Raw genomic sequence first — 18,194 nt, forward strand, 5'->3', positions numbered from 1 at the left:
CAACTAGTGATACACAGTTTAAGCAATACTGTTCTCAAATTTGTTGGCCTTATGTCTTCCTTGAGAACATCAAGTAGTATACATTATGTACATTATATACATTATTTACACTTGACAGATATTTGTCCTCATCTTGTTTGTTGTTAACACAATGTTTTGGCTGATATACCCTTCAGCCTTCATCAGGTGCCTTGGGGAAATTTTGAGTCTGGGTTCTCATTTCTAAGGTATTTTTCGATGTTGTTGTTGTTTTTCTTACTACTACTACTGCTGCTGCTGCTGTTGTTATTATTCAAGTCACTGCTTGGAATCGAACTCAGAATCTTGGGGTTAAGAGCGCGGGCTACTAACCCTTAGATTCCGAGTTCGATTCCAAGCAGTGACCATAATAATAATAATAATAATAGTAACATCAAAAAATACCTTATTATTCAGGTAACTGCCTGGAATCGAATTCGGAATCTTGGAGTTAGTAGCCTGCACTTAACCACTCTGCCATATGCCCACCGGCATATAGCGCGGGCTACTAACCCCAAGATTCTGAGTTCGATTCCAGGCAGTGACCCGAATAATAATAAGAACATCGAAAAATACCTTCGGAAAGAGAACCCAGGTTCAAAATTTCCCCAAGACACCTGATGAAGGCTGGAAGGTATATCAGGTGAAACATTGTGTTAACAACAAACAAGATGACAAATATCTGTCAAATGTAAATAATGTACATAATTCCTCATCTCTTAAATATAGAACTGTATCACGTAGTATAGTAACTGTTACCTTATCCAAGGTGAGGTTTAGCTCTTACCTTAATACAGTTTCTGCTGGCTTTGCGAAATGATTAATTAAACTGACATTTGATTATTATCTTTTATCTTTTACTTGTTTCAGTAATTAGGCTGTGGCTATGCTGGGGCACTGCCTTGAGGAATTTTAGTTGATCTAATTGATTCCAGTAATTATTTTCTTTTTAAGCCTGGTACTTATTCTATTGGTTTCTTTTGCTGAACTGCTAGGTTACGAGGGCATAAACATACCAACACCAGTTGTCAAATGGTGGTAGGGGACAAACACACACACACACATATATATGACGGGTTTCTTTCAGTTTCCATGTACCAAATCCATTCTCAAGATTTTCGTTGACCTGAGGTTTGGTAGAAGACACTTGTCCAAGGTGCTACACAGTGGAACTGAACACGGAACCATGTGGTTGGGAAGCAAATATCTTACCGCATAGTCATGTCGGTGCCTACTGCCTATTGTTCATGTGTAATTTGTATGTTATTGTTGTCTCTATTCTTTTCATTCCAGTCGTATGGTTTGGTGTCGAAGAATCCGGTGTTAAAGAACATAGCTGATTATCTTGTTGAAGAGGGTAGTTATGAAGAGGAAGAGCTACTTGGCAAGTGACTTTTTATTTTTTGTTTTACTGATGGGATTATTATTTTGTTTAAAATATTGCAAGTTAGTGGGCAGAGCAGGTTGTGTGGGTTGGGAGAGAACATAAGAAGAAAGGAATTTATAGTGGGATGCAGTACTGAGCAGAGATAAGAAGACGTAGAGTTCGACCAAGTTGCTTACAAAAGGATCTAAGAAGAGGAGAATGAAATCCTGGAACAGTTGTGTAGATATAGGTGTTGTTTACAGTTAGCAAGTTAAGAGGAGCAGGGGCAATTGTAGTAGTGGTTAGAAGAGAACAAACAGAGAGGCCATACTCAGTTCAGCAGTGAGCCAGTTAAATGGAAATTTATTTTTATTTCAATAAAGTAGCTAGTTAAAAAATCTCAAAGAGATGAAAGTAGTAAATTTACTCAGAAGTAATGTTTATTGCCACTTCAACATGGCTGTTTGATGTTACTTCTGTTTTAGCCTCAGGCAGCTCCCCTGCCAGCTGGTTACTGGTGCAGCCTGCACCCTGTATATATTGCAAGCAGGGGAGTGAACCCCTACCATCCTCTAGCAAATGACAGGATCACAAGGCTGAGTGGTTTCAGGCTACTTGTGCTCATCTTGAGTTGTGAACACCTGACCACTAGAGTTATTAAATATTTGTTGCAATTTAAGTATTTTCTTGCCATTTAGGTGGAACCATAGAAGATAAAGACAAATCCAAGGAAGAAACACATGAGCTGACGCTGGATCGGGATGCATCTTTAATTTCAGTAAGTTTTGTTCTTTGACTTCAGTTGATTGTATTATTTGTTATTTTCAATCATTTCATTGCCCACCATAGATTTTCTTTGTTGTGGTGGTGTTTTACAGCTAACTTTTGTTCCTGTTGCTCAATATTTATTTCTTTGTTGCCCACAGGGAGCTAAACATAGAGGGGACAAACAAAGACAGACAAAGGGATTATGTCGATTACATCAACCCCATTGTATAACTGGCACTTATTTAATCGACCCCGAAAAGATGAAAGGCAAAGTTGACTTCAGTGGAATTTGAACTCAGAACGTAAAGGCAGACAAAATGCTGCTAAGCATTTCGCCTGGCATGCTAACGATTCTGCCAGCTTGCTGCCCTTCCTAGTGTGGGTAGAGGAGTGAGAGAACAACAGTTACCGTTATTGTTCTTGTTTGTCTCCCCTTCATCCCAATTTCTGTTTATTTTGGAAATTAATTGAAACACATAGACATGGTGGATGACTGTAAATGCAAAATACCTTTTGGTAATCAATTACATCCCTTAAAGATCTGAGTTCAAATTCTATACTCTAAGAAGCATTGCTCCAGCATGGACACAGTAATAATTGAGACTAATTAAAGTCTAAAATAATAAGGAAAATTTTGATGTAATATGGCATGCATGGAACTTCCATGGCTTTTACCAATCTTGATTGCTTTTTTGTCTGACCCTACATTTTTCTTAATTGAAATTAATATTTTTTACTTCGTTCTCTTTTATTTTTTTATGATATTTGAGAGTGTGAATTTTATTTCACCTGTTTTGTAATGTGTTTCTGTGTTGTAGTGTAGACTTATCCAACCCATGTCAATCTGTTTTATGATGATGGTGATAATAATTTGGATGGTCATTTAATGTTTACATTCTTTTTCTCTTCTACAGGTTCTTGACCGTATGATTCTGTATCTTCGCATTGTCCATTCTTTGGACTATTATAGTGCCAGTGAGTATCCCAATGAAGATGAGATGCCACACCGATGTGGCATTATCCATGGACGTGGACCGCCTCCGCTGAAAATAACACAAAATGATGGTAGGTATTTTCATTTCTTTTTGATACTTGGTTGCAGTTAAACTGGTGAAATATAAAATACTAAGCTACTTGTTTATAGATCACAAGTTTAAACTTGTTATAGGCATTTTCAATGTATTTCTACTGTGTGTCATTTCACTTGTTGTCAAGAATAGGTACCATATAATGTAGAAGCATTACTTGATATAGAATAATGTTCTATCTGAGAGTAAAAGAAAGGAAATATCCTCTCTTTTCACACCAGGATATGGACTTTGGTGTTATATTTTCTTTTATAGAGCGCTTCCTTCTGATCAACTTTTAAAATGCATATACAGCACAAAACTGTTAATCATTGAAAATGACTTGCTGAATAATGTTACTTTTTGATAACTTGACATTGCTGATTTTTTTATAGCATGAATGCTGATATCATAATATGTTGGGCTGTGCATCTTTTCAATCTATAAGCAGTCAGAACAAACTACCTTGTTTTGCTCACAGCTTGGTAGAAAACAGTTTTCGGTTATTAGAAATTTATGAAAAAAACTAGACACAAAAAAACTCAGCAGAAAACTCACATAAGATTGACACTTCAAAGATGGCCAAGGTAAATAGGATCAGTAAAATACCTATCTAGTATTTAAATGATATGATGTATATCATAGTGATGTGTCAAATTATTGATAAAGGTACCTAAACTCAAAAGAATCCTTTATGTGTAGTTGTAAATAGCTGCTACGGAAGAAGTAGTCTGTTGCTATAATTGTTGAGTTCTGTGTATATTTGCTGATTGCTCCATTCAGGTGCAGTTTTCAATATTTGTCTCTTAAGCTTTTGAGAGCTGGTGTATTGGTCATGATGTGAAGTGTACAAGAAATAATTTTCTTCCTGGATCGGGTTACAGGTCTGTTAGCCTGTTTCTATGATGTGAAGAGTATGAGAAATAAATTTCCTCTTGGATAGGTCAAGAGTAAAATTCTGTAACTATTTCTGACAGCTATGTGTGAATTCAGTATACTGTCCAGAAATAATGGAATACCTGCAGCCTATTTGAACTCAGTCCACCAGGTTGTTAATGGGTCCATTGAGGAAGTGCTTTTTGTTTCTGTATTCCTAGCTGCAATACTGTACTGATCATGGTCGTAGACTAAGGAACCACTCCTCTGTGGATGTATATAATTGTGAAAAACTAAACAGTTATAAACAGTGTCAGTGTCATTTACAAAGCACCCATACCAGTACTGCATTAACACACCCATGCTGGTGACATGTAAAAAGCACCCAACACACTCTGCCTTAGGAAGGGCATCCAACTGTAGAAACCATGCCACAACAGACAGTTGGAGTCTGGACAACTCCCTGCCAGCCAGCTCCATGTCAAACCATCCAACTCATGCCAGCATGAAAGGCGGATGTTAAACGATGATGATAATGATGATGATACTTGTGGCTTCCTTAACACAAGGGTAGTTATTGACTCTCATATATGATGAGTTCAGCTAACTCTTTCTAAAACACATGGAACTATAAGGCCTAATTCTTTCTGAAACGAGAATGTCTAAAGCTTAATTGTTTCTGAAATATAACTTTTATAACTTATTTCTTTTGTGAGACACAAGGACTAATAAAGCTTAAATTTTTTCCGAAACCTGAAAACTCAAAGAGCCTAAATCTCTTTGGAAACATAAGATCCAAATGGATTAATTCTTTCTGAAACATCACAAGCCATAGGATCTAATTCTCTCTGAAACATTTGAACCCTTATAACTTTTTTCCAAAAGTATAAAGACTCAGTCAACTTATTTCTTTCTGAAACATAAGAATACACAGGGCTGAATTTTTTCTAAGACACAGGCCATTTGAACTTAATATTCTAAATAATTGTATTTCATTTATTTCATTATTATTCTCCTGTTTTCTTTGTCTTTCTTTTCTGTCTTCAGTAACTGATTGGATGAACAATTTTGAAACGAAATTAAAAGCATTCGTTGATATGCAACATCTTATTGACAAAGAGCAAGCCATTTTATTGGGCAGGAAAGACCCAAATGCGTATCCTTTCTTGTTTACGTTGGATTACATTTTACTCTTCGAAATTGATCAAAAAAGGATTTGTAAATATAAAATATTAACCACTCTATGGCACATAGACTTTTAAATAATTTGGCATCTATTCTCAATAGGTTTGTGAACTGGGATGAGAATTAAATGTTTTTACTTGAAATGCAATGATATGGTTGCAGTAAATTTGAATTCAGTTTGACCTTGCTGTAAATATATCCAATAGGGAAATATAGCATATCATTATGAGAAGTGAATGTACTAAGTGAGTATTTTATATTTTGCTACTTTGTAATCCTGAACTTAGTTGCTCTGTGAATTTATCTGATTGGAAATGGTTATCCCACCTTTGTTTTGATAAAGGATGCTGGCCTAAGATAGAGATCTTTAAAAATAGGTTAGGTTCAGTTCAAGGTAATTTGAGTGAACCCTTTAGAATTCAGATTACTCTTGCAAATGTAATGCTTATTTATTCACATTTTTTTGGATTAGTCATGCATTCTCTCGCAGCTTTGAGATTTCAATGGTGTAAGTGTTTATTTTTAGAGTAATATTGTAAGATAAGTGTGAGAGGTTGGGTTTGGCCAGTTTGAAAATAAAACAGGTGGATTATCTTGGCTGGACATGGCTGGTTTAAATGCTAAGGGGTTAAATATTTAAACTGGTTGAAGAAGCAACTGACTCTACAGAAACTCTTTTGTTAACCTGTGATGTTGATTTCGACATGTTCCTTAATTTGTGATACTCAGTGAAGTCGAGAAGTTTGTCACTTTGAATACACAAGAGCTGGCCATTGACAAGTGGTTGTGCCCTTTGAGTGGGAAGAAGTTCAAAGGCCCCGATTTTGTGCGAAAGCACATTTTCAACAAGCACAGTGAAAAAATTGAAGAAGTTAAAAAAGAGGTAGGTTTGCTTTGTGAGTTGCCTGCTTTTTCTATTTCCTTATTGTCGTCGTCGTTTTTAACTGACTCTGTTTTTTAGATTGTCTTTATTGTATTTTATCATTACTACTTCTTCAATTTCCATCATCATCCAGTTGTTCTTATTGCATGGATTGCCAGGACTTGTTCTTTCTAGTCTGTTTAGTCCACCATTGCTTGTGGTAGGTCTCCTCATGTACACTCCCATGCAAGAAATTTGCTGATGATCTCATCCTTAGCTCTCCAGCAATGTCTATCAAATTTTATTCTTTGGCCACAGTGTTCAATTTTCATGCTAACAATAATTAATGTCTTTTATTCATTATGGTTGACACAGTTGATGTCATTCATTTGTAAAATTTTCCAGATATTCTAAGAGAGAAAAAATGAAAATTCTGAGTATACTCTATTTAGGAGTAGACTATTTAATTATAACATGCTCCCTACAAAATAATGGTTTTTCCTACAGTAAGAAATTATTATCATCCCCATTAGCACTGTCAACTTGACAGTAATTCCAAATTTTGGCTCAAGGGCAGCAATTTCAGGAAGTAAGTCAATTACATCAACTCCAGTGTTCAACTGGTACTTACTTTATTAACACCCAAAAAATGAAAGGCAAAGTTGACCGTGACAGAATTTTAACTTAGAACATAAAGACAAATGAAACGCTGCTAAACATTTCGCCCAGCATGCTAACAATTCTGCTAACTTGCTGCTGCTGCTGCTAATAATATAATAATAATAATAATAACAACAATCATATATATTATCACCTCATTCATGATATTCGACTTATTTTTCACAACGGGCATTTTATTTTGTGGAAGGGGTCTTGTTGATTACAGGAGTCCCAGTTCATGACTGGTACCTATTTCATTGATCCTAAAAGGATGAATGTCAACCTGAGTGGAATTTGAACTCAGAATGTAAAGCTGTAAGAAATGTCGTTTAGCATTTTGTCTTAAGATAAAATAAAAAAAAAACTGCTTGTTGCCTTTCATTTAGCTCTAATGATAAAGAGAGAATAAATATAAATAAGGCTTGAACTTGCAACCCACTAATATCAGTAATCTTGAATCTCACTGTAGCTCTAATTACTGTATTTGTTGTGAATGTCTATTCAGTGTTTTAGATGTAATATTCTTGTTTTGAAGGTTGCCTTCTTTAACAACTATCTGCTTGACTCTAAACGACCTCAGTTGCCTGAACATCCTGGGACCAAACAGCCAGGCTCTAGTGGCACTACAACTGGCCAACGAGACAGCTTGTTGGGGCCAGGTAATGCCTTTCAAGCAATTCCTCAGATGCTGGCTTACAACCAGCCAAGACCACCTTTACTCTATGGAGGTAAGTGTATTTATTGTTTTACATTGTTATTTTTGTGGTTGTTGAGTTGCAGACTAATGGCCCTGTAACCTGTAGCATTATTCCTCTACATTTTAAAATGAGTACTTGTAATATACATTATTTACATTTGACGGATATTTGTCCTCATCTTGTTTGTTGTTAACACAACGTTTCGGCTGATATACCCTCCAGCCTTTGTCAGGTGTCTTGGGGAAATTTCGAACCTGGGTTCTCATTCCTAACGATGTTACTATTATTATTATATTATTATTATTATTATTACTATTATTAATCAGGTCGCTGCCGTGAATCAAACTCGGAATCTTGGGGTTAGTAGCCCGCGCTCTTAACCACTACGCCATATGCCCGTGGGCAATTACGGAGTGAATTTTAGGGCTTATAAATCTATTATTTTTCTATCCTTCCTCAATACCGGTTCCCATATGCTGTTCATATCTGCACTCGGTCTGCTTAGGAGGTTGTTGTGTCCTAGCATATGTGCTGCTCAGTAACAATCTATTAAGAAACAACTACCCCAAGAACATACTATCTACTCCAATTATGAAGAAAAGAGAGGATGAAACCAATAAACTGTCTACAGTCTGTCTACCCTATGTGAAAGGCCTCTCCAAAAAGATACAAAAGATATGCGGCCCATATGACATCAGGGCAGTATTCAAGAGCAATACAACACTTCGCAAATATCTCCTTCAGGTAAAACCACCAACAGAAGAGAATATGACCAAAAACTGCGTGTACTCCATCCCATGCAGCTGTGGTAGGTTATACAAAGGCGAAACATATCGCCCCCTCAAAATAAGGGTAGAAGAACATCGCAAAGCTGTGACATGAGGAGATATTGCTATTTGTACGAAAAATCATATATACCTATCTATCTACCTATAGAAAGGGAGAGAAGAACAGAAAGGATGAAGAGCAAGAGAGGGAGAGAGATAGACAGAGAAGAGATAGCATATAATACATATTGACCCTCTTAAGATAAAATAAAAAAAAAAACTAATATACAGGATTTTTGTAGATTATGTATTCTGTGGCACTTATGGATTTTCAAGACAATTTAGGTCATGAACTTCTATGATATCCATCTTAATTCAATTAACTATATCTCTTTTTCTGCATGTTTGGAGTACTGATGGAGATGAAATAGTTTACTGGCCAGTGCTTTTGTGTTGTTTCTATGATGTAGAGTATTTTCTTTGTCAGTGGTAGAGTAGCAAAGAATGGTTGTCAGGTGTGTCAATAGATGTGTGTGTGTGTAAGGTTTTGTTATTTTTTGAGTAAGGTTTATGAGTAATATGTTATTTGTTGTTTAGCTTCAAATCAGCTGTGGTTGAGCAGACTTATGACTACATAAAAAAAAAAAAAAAATTTCCAGCAGTGACCATCCTATCATTTTTCTGAATGTATCTAGGACTGCATTATCCGACAAGTCTTTCGTTTTTAAGGAGTCTGATCTGAGAGAGATTTGTTGCTGTTTTTCAGCATGTCTAGCAACGGTTCCTTGGTATAGTGGCGGAATGCAATGGTCTGAATTCATGTAAGTCATTTCTGTAGAGAAGAAGCCTTTGTAGGATCTTTATTGTTCAACTTTGGTTGGGTACTTGTTACATTCATTTACATTTTGTGTTCAAATTCCATTGAGTTCAGTTTTGCCTTCTACCATATTGGACGGGGTTGATCAAATGGAATTGATTAGTTACTGGAGATAATTGACAGGTACATCAAAGTAAGAAGCCCACCATTTCAGTTAACCAACTAATGTTGATACAAAAACAAAACTTAAGAAATACAACCATCTTGAAATAAACTGACATTTATTATGAAATCCACCACAAAAATATAAGAAAAATCTCATAGGATCTTTTAGATTCTTTTTATTTACCTCTTATTGTGAAGTACTTATTTTCAAACACCTGCTTTAATCATTATCTTTCAGTTTTTCTTCACAAGTTGTTTGTTTATATGTCCTTATTTTGTAGCACCACCAACTCCATATGTTGCTTCCAATTATGGTAGAGACAACTATCGACTTGATTATAGACGAGGGGGCATTGGAAATGTTGGTCTGGGACATATGAAACCATACAGGTAAGTAGTCTTCATTAATCCCATCGCTTCTCTTTGGACAAACATGGACCAATGTAAGAGTTTTTGTTTATGCTGCATAACCTTTATGATATGATGAACGTTGGCAAATCAAATTTGCAATTCCATTTCAATTCCCATTGATAGCTACTTCATTAACCCTTTTGTATTTAAACTGACCACATCAGGCCCAAGTATGCTACTCATTTTATGTTCAAAGTAGCCAGGTCTGTTCTCTCACTCCTACCCTACAGTGTCATTCTAAAAATAAACAATTACATAATCGAAATCTCAAAATCATAACGTAATACAGGATTAATTCAAAACAATATGAATGAATATTACATTTGACAAAATAATCTGAATTCTAGAGTTAATGCCCTTTTGGATTGTATGACTATCACTACTTACTGAAGTCAATAGTTTTGATTGAGTGTCAGTCAATCAGTGTTTTGTTCAGTTGTAACAGACCAGAAAAAATTGGCAGTCCTTGTAGTCTCTATAGATATGTTCTACAGTTTATTCAAAGTAAGAAATTTAAAATAAATACCAGTTGGTGAATACTTATAAACCCTGTTGTATGGTTTAGTCTCTTTCAAATTCACAATACTAAAGATGATTTTGTTTTCCTTTTATAACTCATTATTCTGTTGAACTAATTAACTTTCTTTTCTTTTTCTTTCATCCTAGACGTTCTGATCCAAGAAGCATCATAGAATATCGGGATCTCGATGCACCAGAAGACGTGGACATATTCTAAATAAGATACATTTTTAGCTTTAAACATTTTTTAATGGAGACATTTTTTTTTATTTATTTTATTAAATCTTTTTTTTTTTCATTTTTTTTTCTCTAACTTCACTCATATCCTCTCTTTATCTCTCTCTCTCTCTCTCCTTATCATAATTATATTTTTCATAATTTTATTACCTCTTCACATTTTTTCTACTCTTTTGCCATAAATGTTTTATTTCTGTTTGTCTGACTGCCTATCCCCCCCCCCCCCCTATTTGTTTTCTTGGATATCTTCCAGTGTGCCTACTCATTTGCATTCAGCAAGCTAGCGTGGATGGTAGTGGTAGGGATGATCATAGTGACAGCGATTGGGTGGTGATGGGAGCTGTGGTTGTTTTGGCAGTTTCATTGGTGGTGATGTTGGTAGCAATGTTGGTGTTAGTATTGGCAGCTAAAATAGTGGTGAAGGTAATAATTGTATTTTGGTAGTTCAAAGCCAGTGATGATGATGATGCTGATGATGATGATAGTACTGGCAACTGCTGCTGTTGTGATAGTCATAGTTGTAGCAGTGGTGAAAGAAGTGATTATGTTGATTGTGGTTGCAGTAATGACGTTGATGGTGGCAATGGCTGTTATGTTATTGGTTATCGTGAGAAGTGTTTTTCAGATGTGCTGTTAAAGTATTAGGTCCTTGTCCATACAGTGAAGATCTCAAAACTTGTACTTTCCCCTGTGTGGCTACTTTTAAGCAAGGCAGCACAAAACACTACTTGCACCAATACACCTGACTGACAAAGCTGTTTCCACTCTTACTGGGGTTGGGTGGTTGTATATTCCAACTAGCAGTAAGGACCTTTTGATCCACCAATATACAAATGTCTCAGTTTTCACACGCCACTCTTTCTCTGTACCACCTCCCCCCCCCCTTCATTTGATTTTGATTTTTTGAGAACCAACTGTGTCTGTACGTGTAAAGCTGTAATAATGCAATCGAACGCTTGTCCCATCTTTCTTCATCCTGTCTTACACTACCCATCGTCTGACTTTAACCTAATGTGCTGCATTCCTTTGGCATTCCTTCAGTGGTGCCTGAAGTACTAAGTGAGGCTGTCGGTGGTTGTAGTGTTGGTGGTGGCAGTGACAAAAGCAATAGCAAAATAAAGACATTTATCTATGGCAAATGTGTTATTTGTATTTTTTCCTTCTGTTATTGTTTCATTTTCAGCTCCTTCATCTTTTCAGTTCTCTAATCTCAGCTCATACTCATTCGTATATAGTATGTGAACCAACAAGAGAGCCTTACTTGAGATCTATTTAAAATAGCAACTAAATCTTCCACAAATTTACACCCATCTGATAAAGGGAAAGATACATTGGATAAGGCAGGTTAGATATTTTATCTTAATAAATGACTTATCTTGACTTAGGCTCTCTCTCATTGTGAGATACAGAAAACAGCAAGCTTCTTCCAGCACAGTCAACCTGCCACAATCTCTCCATTTCTGTTCAGCTGGTACTTTGCATTTAAAGTCTTCTTGGAATGTCCAGCACCAGGTGCTTGTTGGTCAGATCTTTTCTCATTTTCCTTTTTCCAGTGTCCATGTTGTTGCAGTTTATGCCTGTTGAGTGACTGTTACAAGCAAAATGTAATCTGCCAAGTGAATCTGACTCAGCATGACTTCAATGTCATAGAAGTCATGTTGTAGATGCAGGTCCTCTTCTGTCTGCCATTTAGCTTTTAATGATTGTATCATCAGTTACATGCTATAAGCTGTAATTTACTACTGCGTTCTGTTGTAGCAAGTGCTGGAGTAGTTGCTGTCTATGCTTACTGGGTATTTTGTTGTCTGGGTCCTGATCCTGGAGTACTCAATAAAATAGCTGGTTACTAGTTCATCATCATCATCGTTTAACGTCCGCTTTCCATGCTAGCATGGGTTGGACGATTTGACTGAGGACTAGTGAAACCAGATGGCTACACCAGGCTCCAATCTGATTTGGCAGAGTTTCTACAGCTGGATGCCCTTCCTAATGCCAACCACTTAGAGAGTGTAGTAGGTGCTTTTAAGTGTCACCCGCACGAAGGCCAGTCAGGTGATACTCGCAACGGCCACGCTCAAAATGGTGTATTTTATGTGCCACCCGCACAAGAGCCAGTCCAGGGGCACTGGCAATGATCTCGCTCGAAAGTCCTTACACATGCTGCGGGCACAAGTGCCAGAAAGGCGACGCTGGGCACAGGTGCCATCCCAATTTTGCTTTCGCTTGACCCAATAAGTCTTCGCAAGGTAATAATAGTGATAATAATATTTTTCAATACATACTCAAATGACACCATGTGTTGATTCTTGGAATTCTTATTTTTATGCATAATTATACATAAAAGCTGTCACCCATTAAATCGAAAGATCATTCAGTACATTTATTTTTACAAGGAAAAAGTTGACTGTTACTTTGGAGTTTTGGCTATGTAACTTCCATAAGAATGTCCAATGGAGGCTACATAGCCAAAACTTTGAAGTAACTGCCAACCTTTCCCTTGTAAAATGAAATAAAGAATATCTATATATGTCTTTTATCTTTTATTCGCTTCAGTCATTGGACTGTGGCCTTGCTGGGACAATGCTTTGAAGGGGTTAGTTGAACAAATTGACTTTAGTACTTAGTTTTTTTTGAAGTCTGGTACTTATTCTATTGGTTTCTTTTCCTGAACTGCTAAGTTACAGGAGTGTAAACTAACCAACGCTGGTTGCCAAGCAGTGGGGGAACAAACACTGGCATGTGCACGTGCACAGAGAGAAAGAGAGAGAGAGAGGCAACATCTTCTCTTTTGGTTTGTGACCTCAGTAGTGATGGTGGCATGAAAAAAAAAGACACCTGTAATCACTATAGAGCGGTTAGTGTTAAGAAAGGTATCTGGTCATAGAAACCATGCCATAGCAGACACTGAAGTATGATGCAGTCCTTTGACTCTCATTGGATCCATGTCAAACCATACAATCCATGTCAACTTGGAATGTGCTCATTAAATGATGATGATGATCACACACACACACACAGTGGGTTTCCACATAGTTTCCGGCTAACAAATTCAGTTACAAGGCACTGGTTGGTCCAAGATGTTGCCCAGTGTGGAACTGATCCTAAAACCATGTTGTGAAGTGAGCTGCTTCACTATGCTGCCATGCACTTGGTGAGCAGTAACTTAAAATATAAACTGATAAAGTGTGGAAAGGACACTTTATTCTTAGCAGACAACTTCTCTAGTGGCATGATAAAGAGGTTGATGATAGGAAGCATGTCTAATGTAATGGCCCTGCTGTAAATAGAGAACCCTCAAAGATTAAAGGAATTATTACTTGAAGCATTTGGCAAGAGGGAAAAGAAGATAGAGATTTATAGGGAACTCTTACAAACACGCACGCGCGTGCGCATACACACGTGTGTCTTTGTAAATATGTTTGTATACATTTATGTATGTGTGTGTTTGTAAGAGACAGAGTGTGAGTGAGTCAAGGGGTGCGTGTGTATGCGTGTGAGACAGAGTGAAAGAGCGGTGTGTATGTAGTATTTACTCTCTCTCTCTCATACACACGAACACACAAAATAGAGAGTGAAGCTTTTTGCGGTTGTTATGTCAATACCGGAAGTTGACATTGAGGAACCTTTTTAAAGAAGTGAATCTTAAATATAAAGCAATATTTTTTATTTTTAATTAAAAAAATCAAATGAAGAGCCTAAGATTTATCTGAGGTCAAATTATTCATGCATTACAAATATGGAAGCATTTGGTGAAGTCGATTTCACGTGAAAAGCGATTACACACACATCTCTGTTTTATATATAGTATAGATAAATTGAGTGTTTCTATGAGACAACATGCTGAAGTTCATAACCCAGATATATTTTTGGAGCAGAGCAAAAGAAAGGCAATGGCAAAGAGAAAAATCAAATAGTAAGTAGATGATGTTCTTTTTGTTTGCACCCTTTTAAAGCCTAGCCAGGCTAATGGGCGCGGTTTCCCGGTTTCTATGGCGTATGTGTTCCCCAGCTGGATGGGACGCCAGTCCATCACAGCGTTACTCATTTTTGCCAGCTGAGTGGACTGGAGCAACGTGAAATGAAGTGTTCTGCTCAAGAACCCAATGCGTTGCCTGGTCCAGGAATCGAAACCACAATTTTACGATCATGATGCTGACACCCTAACCACTAAGCCATGTGCCTCCACAAGTAGATGATGGGGACACTTAAAAAAGAAGAAAGAAATTTGCATGTTCTACAGCCTGAGGATCAAAGAGAAGATATGTTCAGAATAGGAAGACAGTGTACTTGAGAGAATTGCGATTCCATCATGGAGAAGTGTATTTGGCATGAAAACAGTGCACTTGCTCTCAATGATGTTGAAAAGAAAAAGATATGGGAGTACTACTATGAGAGGTTACTGAATGTGGAGAATGCATGGGTGGGAGAGAAAGAGAGTACACCAAGTAGATACATATGAGAGAAACCAGCCATCTTAGTTGACAGCAGTATGGTAGATAGGGTGATTAAGGTATGAAGCCAGGAAAATCAGCTGGCCCCTTGGAAATACTTCCTGAGATGCTGCAAATATTTGGTGTAGTAGGACATAGATTAAATTTGAATTGTTAAACAGTGGCATAGCAGCATCATTATTTACTGTTAGAAAGTAGTTTGAACACAACATGGGTGAGGAAAAAGGAGGAGAGATGAATGAGTTGGAAGTGCCTAGGTTGATGTGATCTGAAACAGCTATTTCCAAAGAACAGAGGTCATTGTAGTACTGGCAGAAAATGTAGAGAGAGGTAGTTGTCACTCCGTCGGTTACGACAATGAGGGTTCCAGTTGATCCGATCAACGGAACAACCTGCTTGTGAAATTAACGTGCAAGTGGCTGAGCACTCCACAGACACGTGTACCCTTAACGTAGTTCTCGGGGAGATTCAGCATGACACAGAGTGTGACAAGGCCGGCCCTTTGAAATACAGGTACAACAAAAACAGGAAGAAAGTTGTGGTGAAAGAGTACAGCAGGGTTCGCCACCATCCCCTGCTGGAGCCTCGTGGAACTTTAGCTGTTTTCACTCAATAAACACTCACAACGCCCGGTCTGGGAATCGAAACCACGATCCTACGACCGCGAGTCCACTGCCCTAACCACTGGTCCATTATGCCTCCACTGTAGAGAGAGGAGAGTACATTCATGGGCTAGAAGCTGGAGCATATATATGTGAGTGATTTTATGCCAATCAGTTAAGTAACTTTTCTCTGATTGTAGTTCAGTATGCGTGTACAGTAGTAGCACTTCCAGATGTGAGAGCAATACTCCGTTGTGGGCCTTGCTTGATCCTTGAAAAGTCAGTAATTGCTGAGGGATGAAGTGTGCTCTGAAGAGAAGGACTGGTAAATTGAGATGAGGTCCTATTTATGTTGACATGCTTTTGTCAGGAAAGGTGGAAAGTTGATTTGTCAGGTCAAACACTTGGAGAGACTGCAAGGGCTCTTTATGAGTGCTACTCATGTTTTAGGTATTTGAGATGCAACCATGTTTTCTTGATATGAATAGTACATGTGTTTTATTTTGCTATTGAAAGACAAGATTGTGTTGGCCCTGTAGAAGAATGCTTTTGAGATTTCTGTTTATGGAATCAATGCAGATTTGATTTGTGGTGTCTATACTGTATGTTGATGATGTGCGATTGCAGAAGGTTAGAGAGGAATGAAGGGTTGTGTTAGAGTCAGCATTATTGGATCTATGATGAACAGATTGTTGATATACAGAAGGAAGTGAAGGGAGGACAAAACCTTACCACGGAGCACCCGGAAATTAATAGAATGTAGGACAGAAAGCTTAGTACATGCTATAATAGTGTCATCTGATAGGAAGCTACTAATTCAAGAGATGAAAGATGGACGGTGCCCGCAGATGGGAAATTTGCATGCCACACATGGTTGAAAGCTTTGCTGTGATGTCTACACAACAATATTGCTCTCACCAAATTTCTTTCAGGCAAGAGCTCACTAATGAGTGACAGGAGAGGTTTGTAATGAATCCAGAGATTTTAACCTAATAATAATTATGCATATTTTTAATGACCTGCATCATCTTTGTGTTTCAAAAAATTTGGGAGCAATTAGGTAACATATGAGATTTTTTCATTACAAAAATGATGTTTGGAACAACAACAATTTCTTGTATAAAGTTATGAAGGTTTTTGATTTCAACATCACTTTGAAACATGTGGTTTGCTTTGTAAAATAAAAGTGAGTTGGTATTGAAAGTAGAAAATGTATGCTGTGAGTAGGGAAAGCATCTTTTTTTTAGAATGGAGTTTTCATCATAGAGTAAAAACCACACTACAAAATCAGTAAAAGAAGCGGCAATATGTATAGTGTTGAGGCAAAACCCATAGTTTTAAGGGAGAATGAAGTCAGTAAATGCAGGGCAAATGCTTGTGCAATTTGCCTGCTGTTACTGAAATGGATCATAATCATCATCGTTTAACGTCCGCCTTCCATGCTAGCATGGGTTGGACGATTTGACTGAGGACTGGTGAACCAGATGGCTGCACCAGGCTCCAATTTGATCTGGCAGAGTTTCTACAGCTAGATGCCCTTCCTAATGCCAACCACTCTGAGAGTGTAGTGAGTGCTTTTACGTGCCACCGGCACGAGGGCCCATCAGGCGGTACTGGCAACGGCCACGCTCAAAATGGTGTTTTTTACTTGCCACCTGCACAGGAGCCAGTCCAGGGTCAGAAACTTGGAGAAAGGAAACAATTGATTATACTGACTGCCAATTCTTCACTGGCACTGTTTTGACCATGGAAAGATTTTGGCAGGAATTCAACTCAAAACGTAAAGGGCTCTGGCCGCCAACACTTTTTTCTGCAAAATAGTGTTAGCTTATCCTGTTCAGGCTATATTATTAGCATTATCCTGCGTTTGAGAATTTAAAATCACTTCTTTAACTTTCTAAGATATCTCAACGCTTCTAAAAGCAAACTTTGTTTGTTTGTTTATGTTCATCGTAATTTTGAATTTAAATACTATAAGTTTTTTTGGTTGATGCTCTAATGATTACGTTGCCAATCCACTTCAATAACAAAAGCAATGTAAAGATCTCCTTCAGTTATGAATGACCATGGGATTGCACCTAGAAAGTTCCCCTCCAAGTCACAAGTTTGGGCAAGGTTTATGGAAGACCAGCAGTTGTCCATGCATACCAGCCTTCCCTCTCCACACCACCGACATTATCCAAAGGAAAAGTAAAGGCCAATACAGCTCGGCACCAGTGATGTTGTAACTCATTTCTACAGCTGAGTGAACTGGAGCAATGTGAAATAAAGTGTCTTGCTCAAGAACACAGCACACAGCCTGGTCCAGGAATTGAACCCACTGAGCCATGTGCATTCACAACAAACAAACAAAAGCAATAGCAACACCAATAACAGTCAACAAAGAAGCTACCACTCAGTCACTTAACCTGGTAGAAATAACAACCAGCTTTCCCTCAAATGACTTGACATTCTACATTGATTTCTAGATCTCCTTAACTAGAACTGACTGAAGGTTAAAAAACAACAACAACAACAACAACCAATGGAACAGTGGTAATATAAAAGAAAACAAACAACTGTATATATATGACATACATGAAATAAAAACAACATTTTTATAGGTTGAAAAAAGTGATTTTAATTTAAAGTTTTGGAACAAAGTATGTTTAAGAAAACAGGAAAAAAAAAACAATCCAGAAAAAAACAAAAACAAAAAACAATCTCCTTTCAAGGATCATTATTC

At 37.4% G+C, this 18,194-nt stretch overlaps 1 protein-coding gene across 1 annotated transcript in view; it reads left to right on the forward strand.

Annotated features, from left to right (window-relative positions):
- LOC106884507 (serrate RNA effector molecule homolog) overlaps positions 1-11,555 on the forward strand; it is a 52,759-nt gene extending 41,204 nt beyond the window's left edge. Inside the window, exons 15-22 of the mRNA XM_089350680.1 lie at positions 1,312-1,402; positions 2,083-2,162; positions 3,067-3,217; positions 5,143-5,251; positions 6,010-6,163; positions 7,338-7,530; positions 9,531-9,639; positions 10,327-11,555. Of these exons, the coding sequence (XP_089206806.1) occupies positions 1,312-1,402; positions 2,083-2,162; positions 3,067-3,217; positions 5,143-5,251; positions 6,010-6,163; positions 7,338-7,530; positions 9,531-9,639; positions 10,327-10,396 (957 nt within the window). The 3' untranslated portion in view covers positions 10,397-11,555. The remainder of the gene's footprint in view (positions 1-1,311; positions 1,403-2,082; positions 2,163-3,066; positions 3,218-5,142; positions 5,252-6,009; positions 6,164-7,337; positions 7,531-9,530; positions 9,640-10,326) is intronic.
- Positions 11,556-18,194: the final 6,639 nt, after the last annotated feature.

The sequence above is a fragment of the Octopus bimaculoides genome, chromosome 4 (assembly GCF_046866305.1).
Source record: "Octopus bimaculoides isolate indiv1 chromosome 4, ASM4686630v1, whole genome shotgun sequence".
In the NCBI taxonomy this organism is placed as follows: domain Eukaryota; kingdom Metazoa; phylum Mollusca; class Cephalopoda; order Octopoda; family Octopodidae; genus Octopus; species Octopus bimaculoides.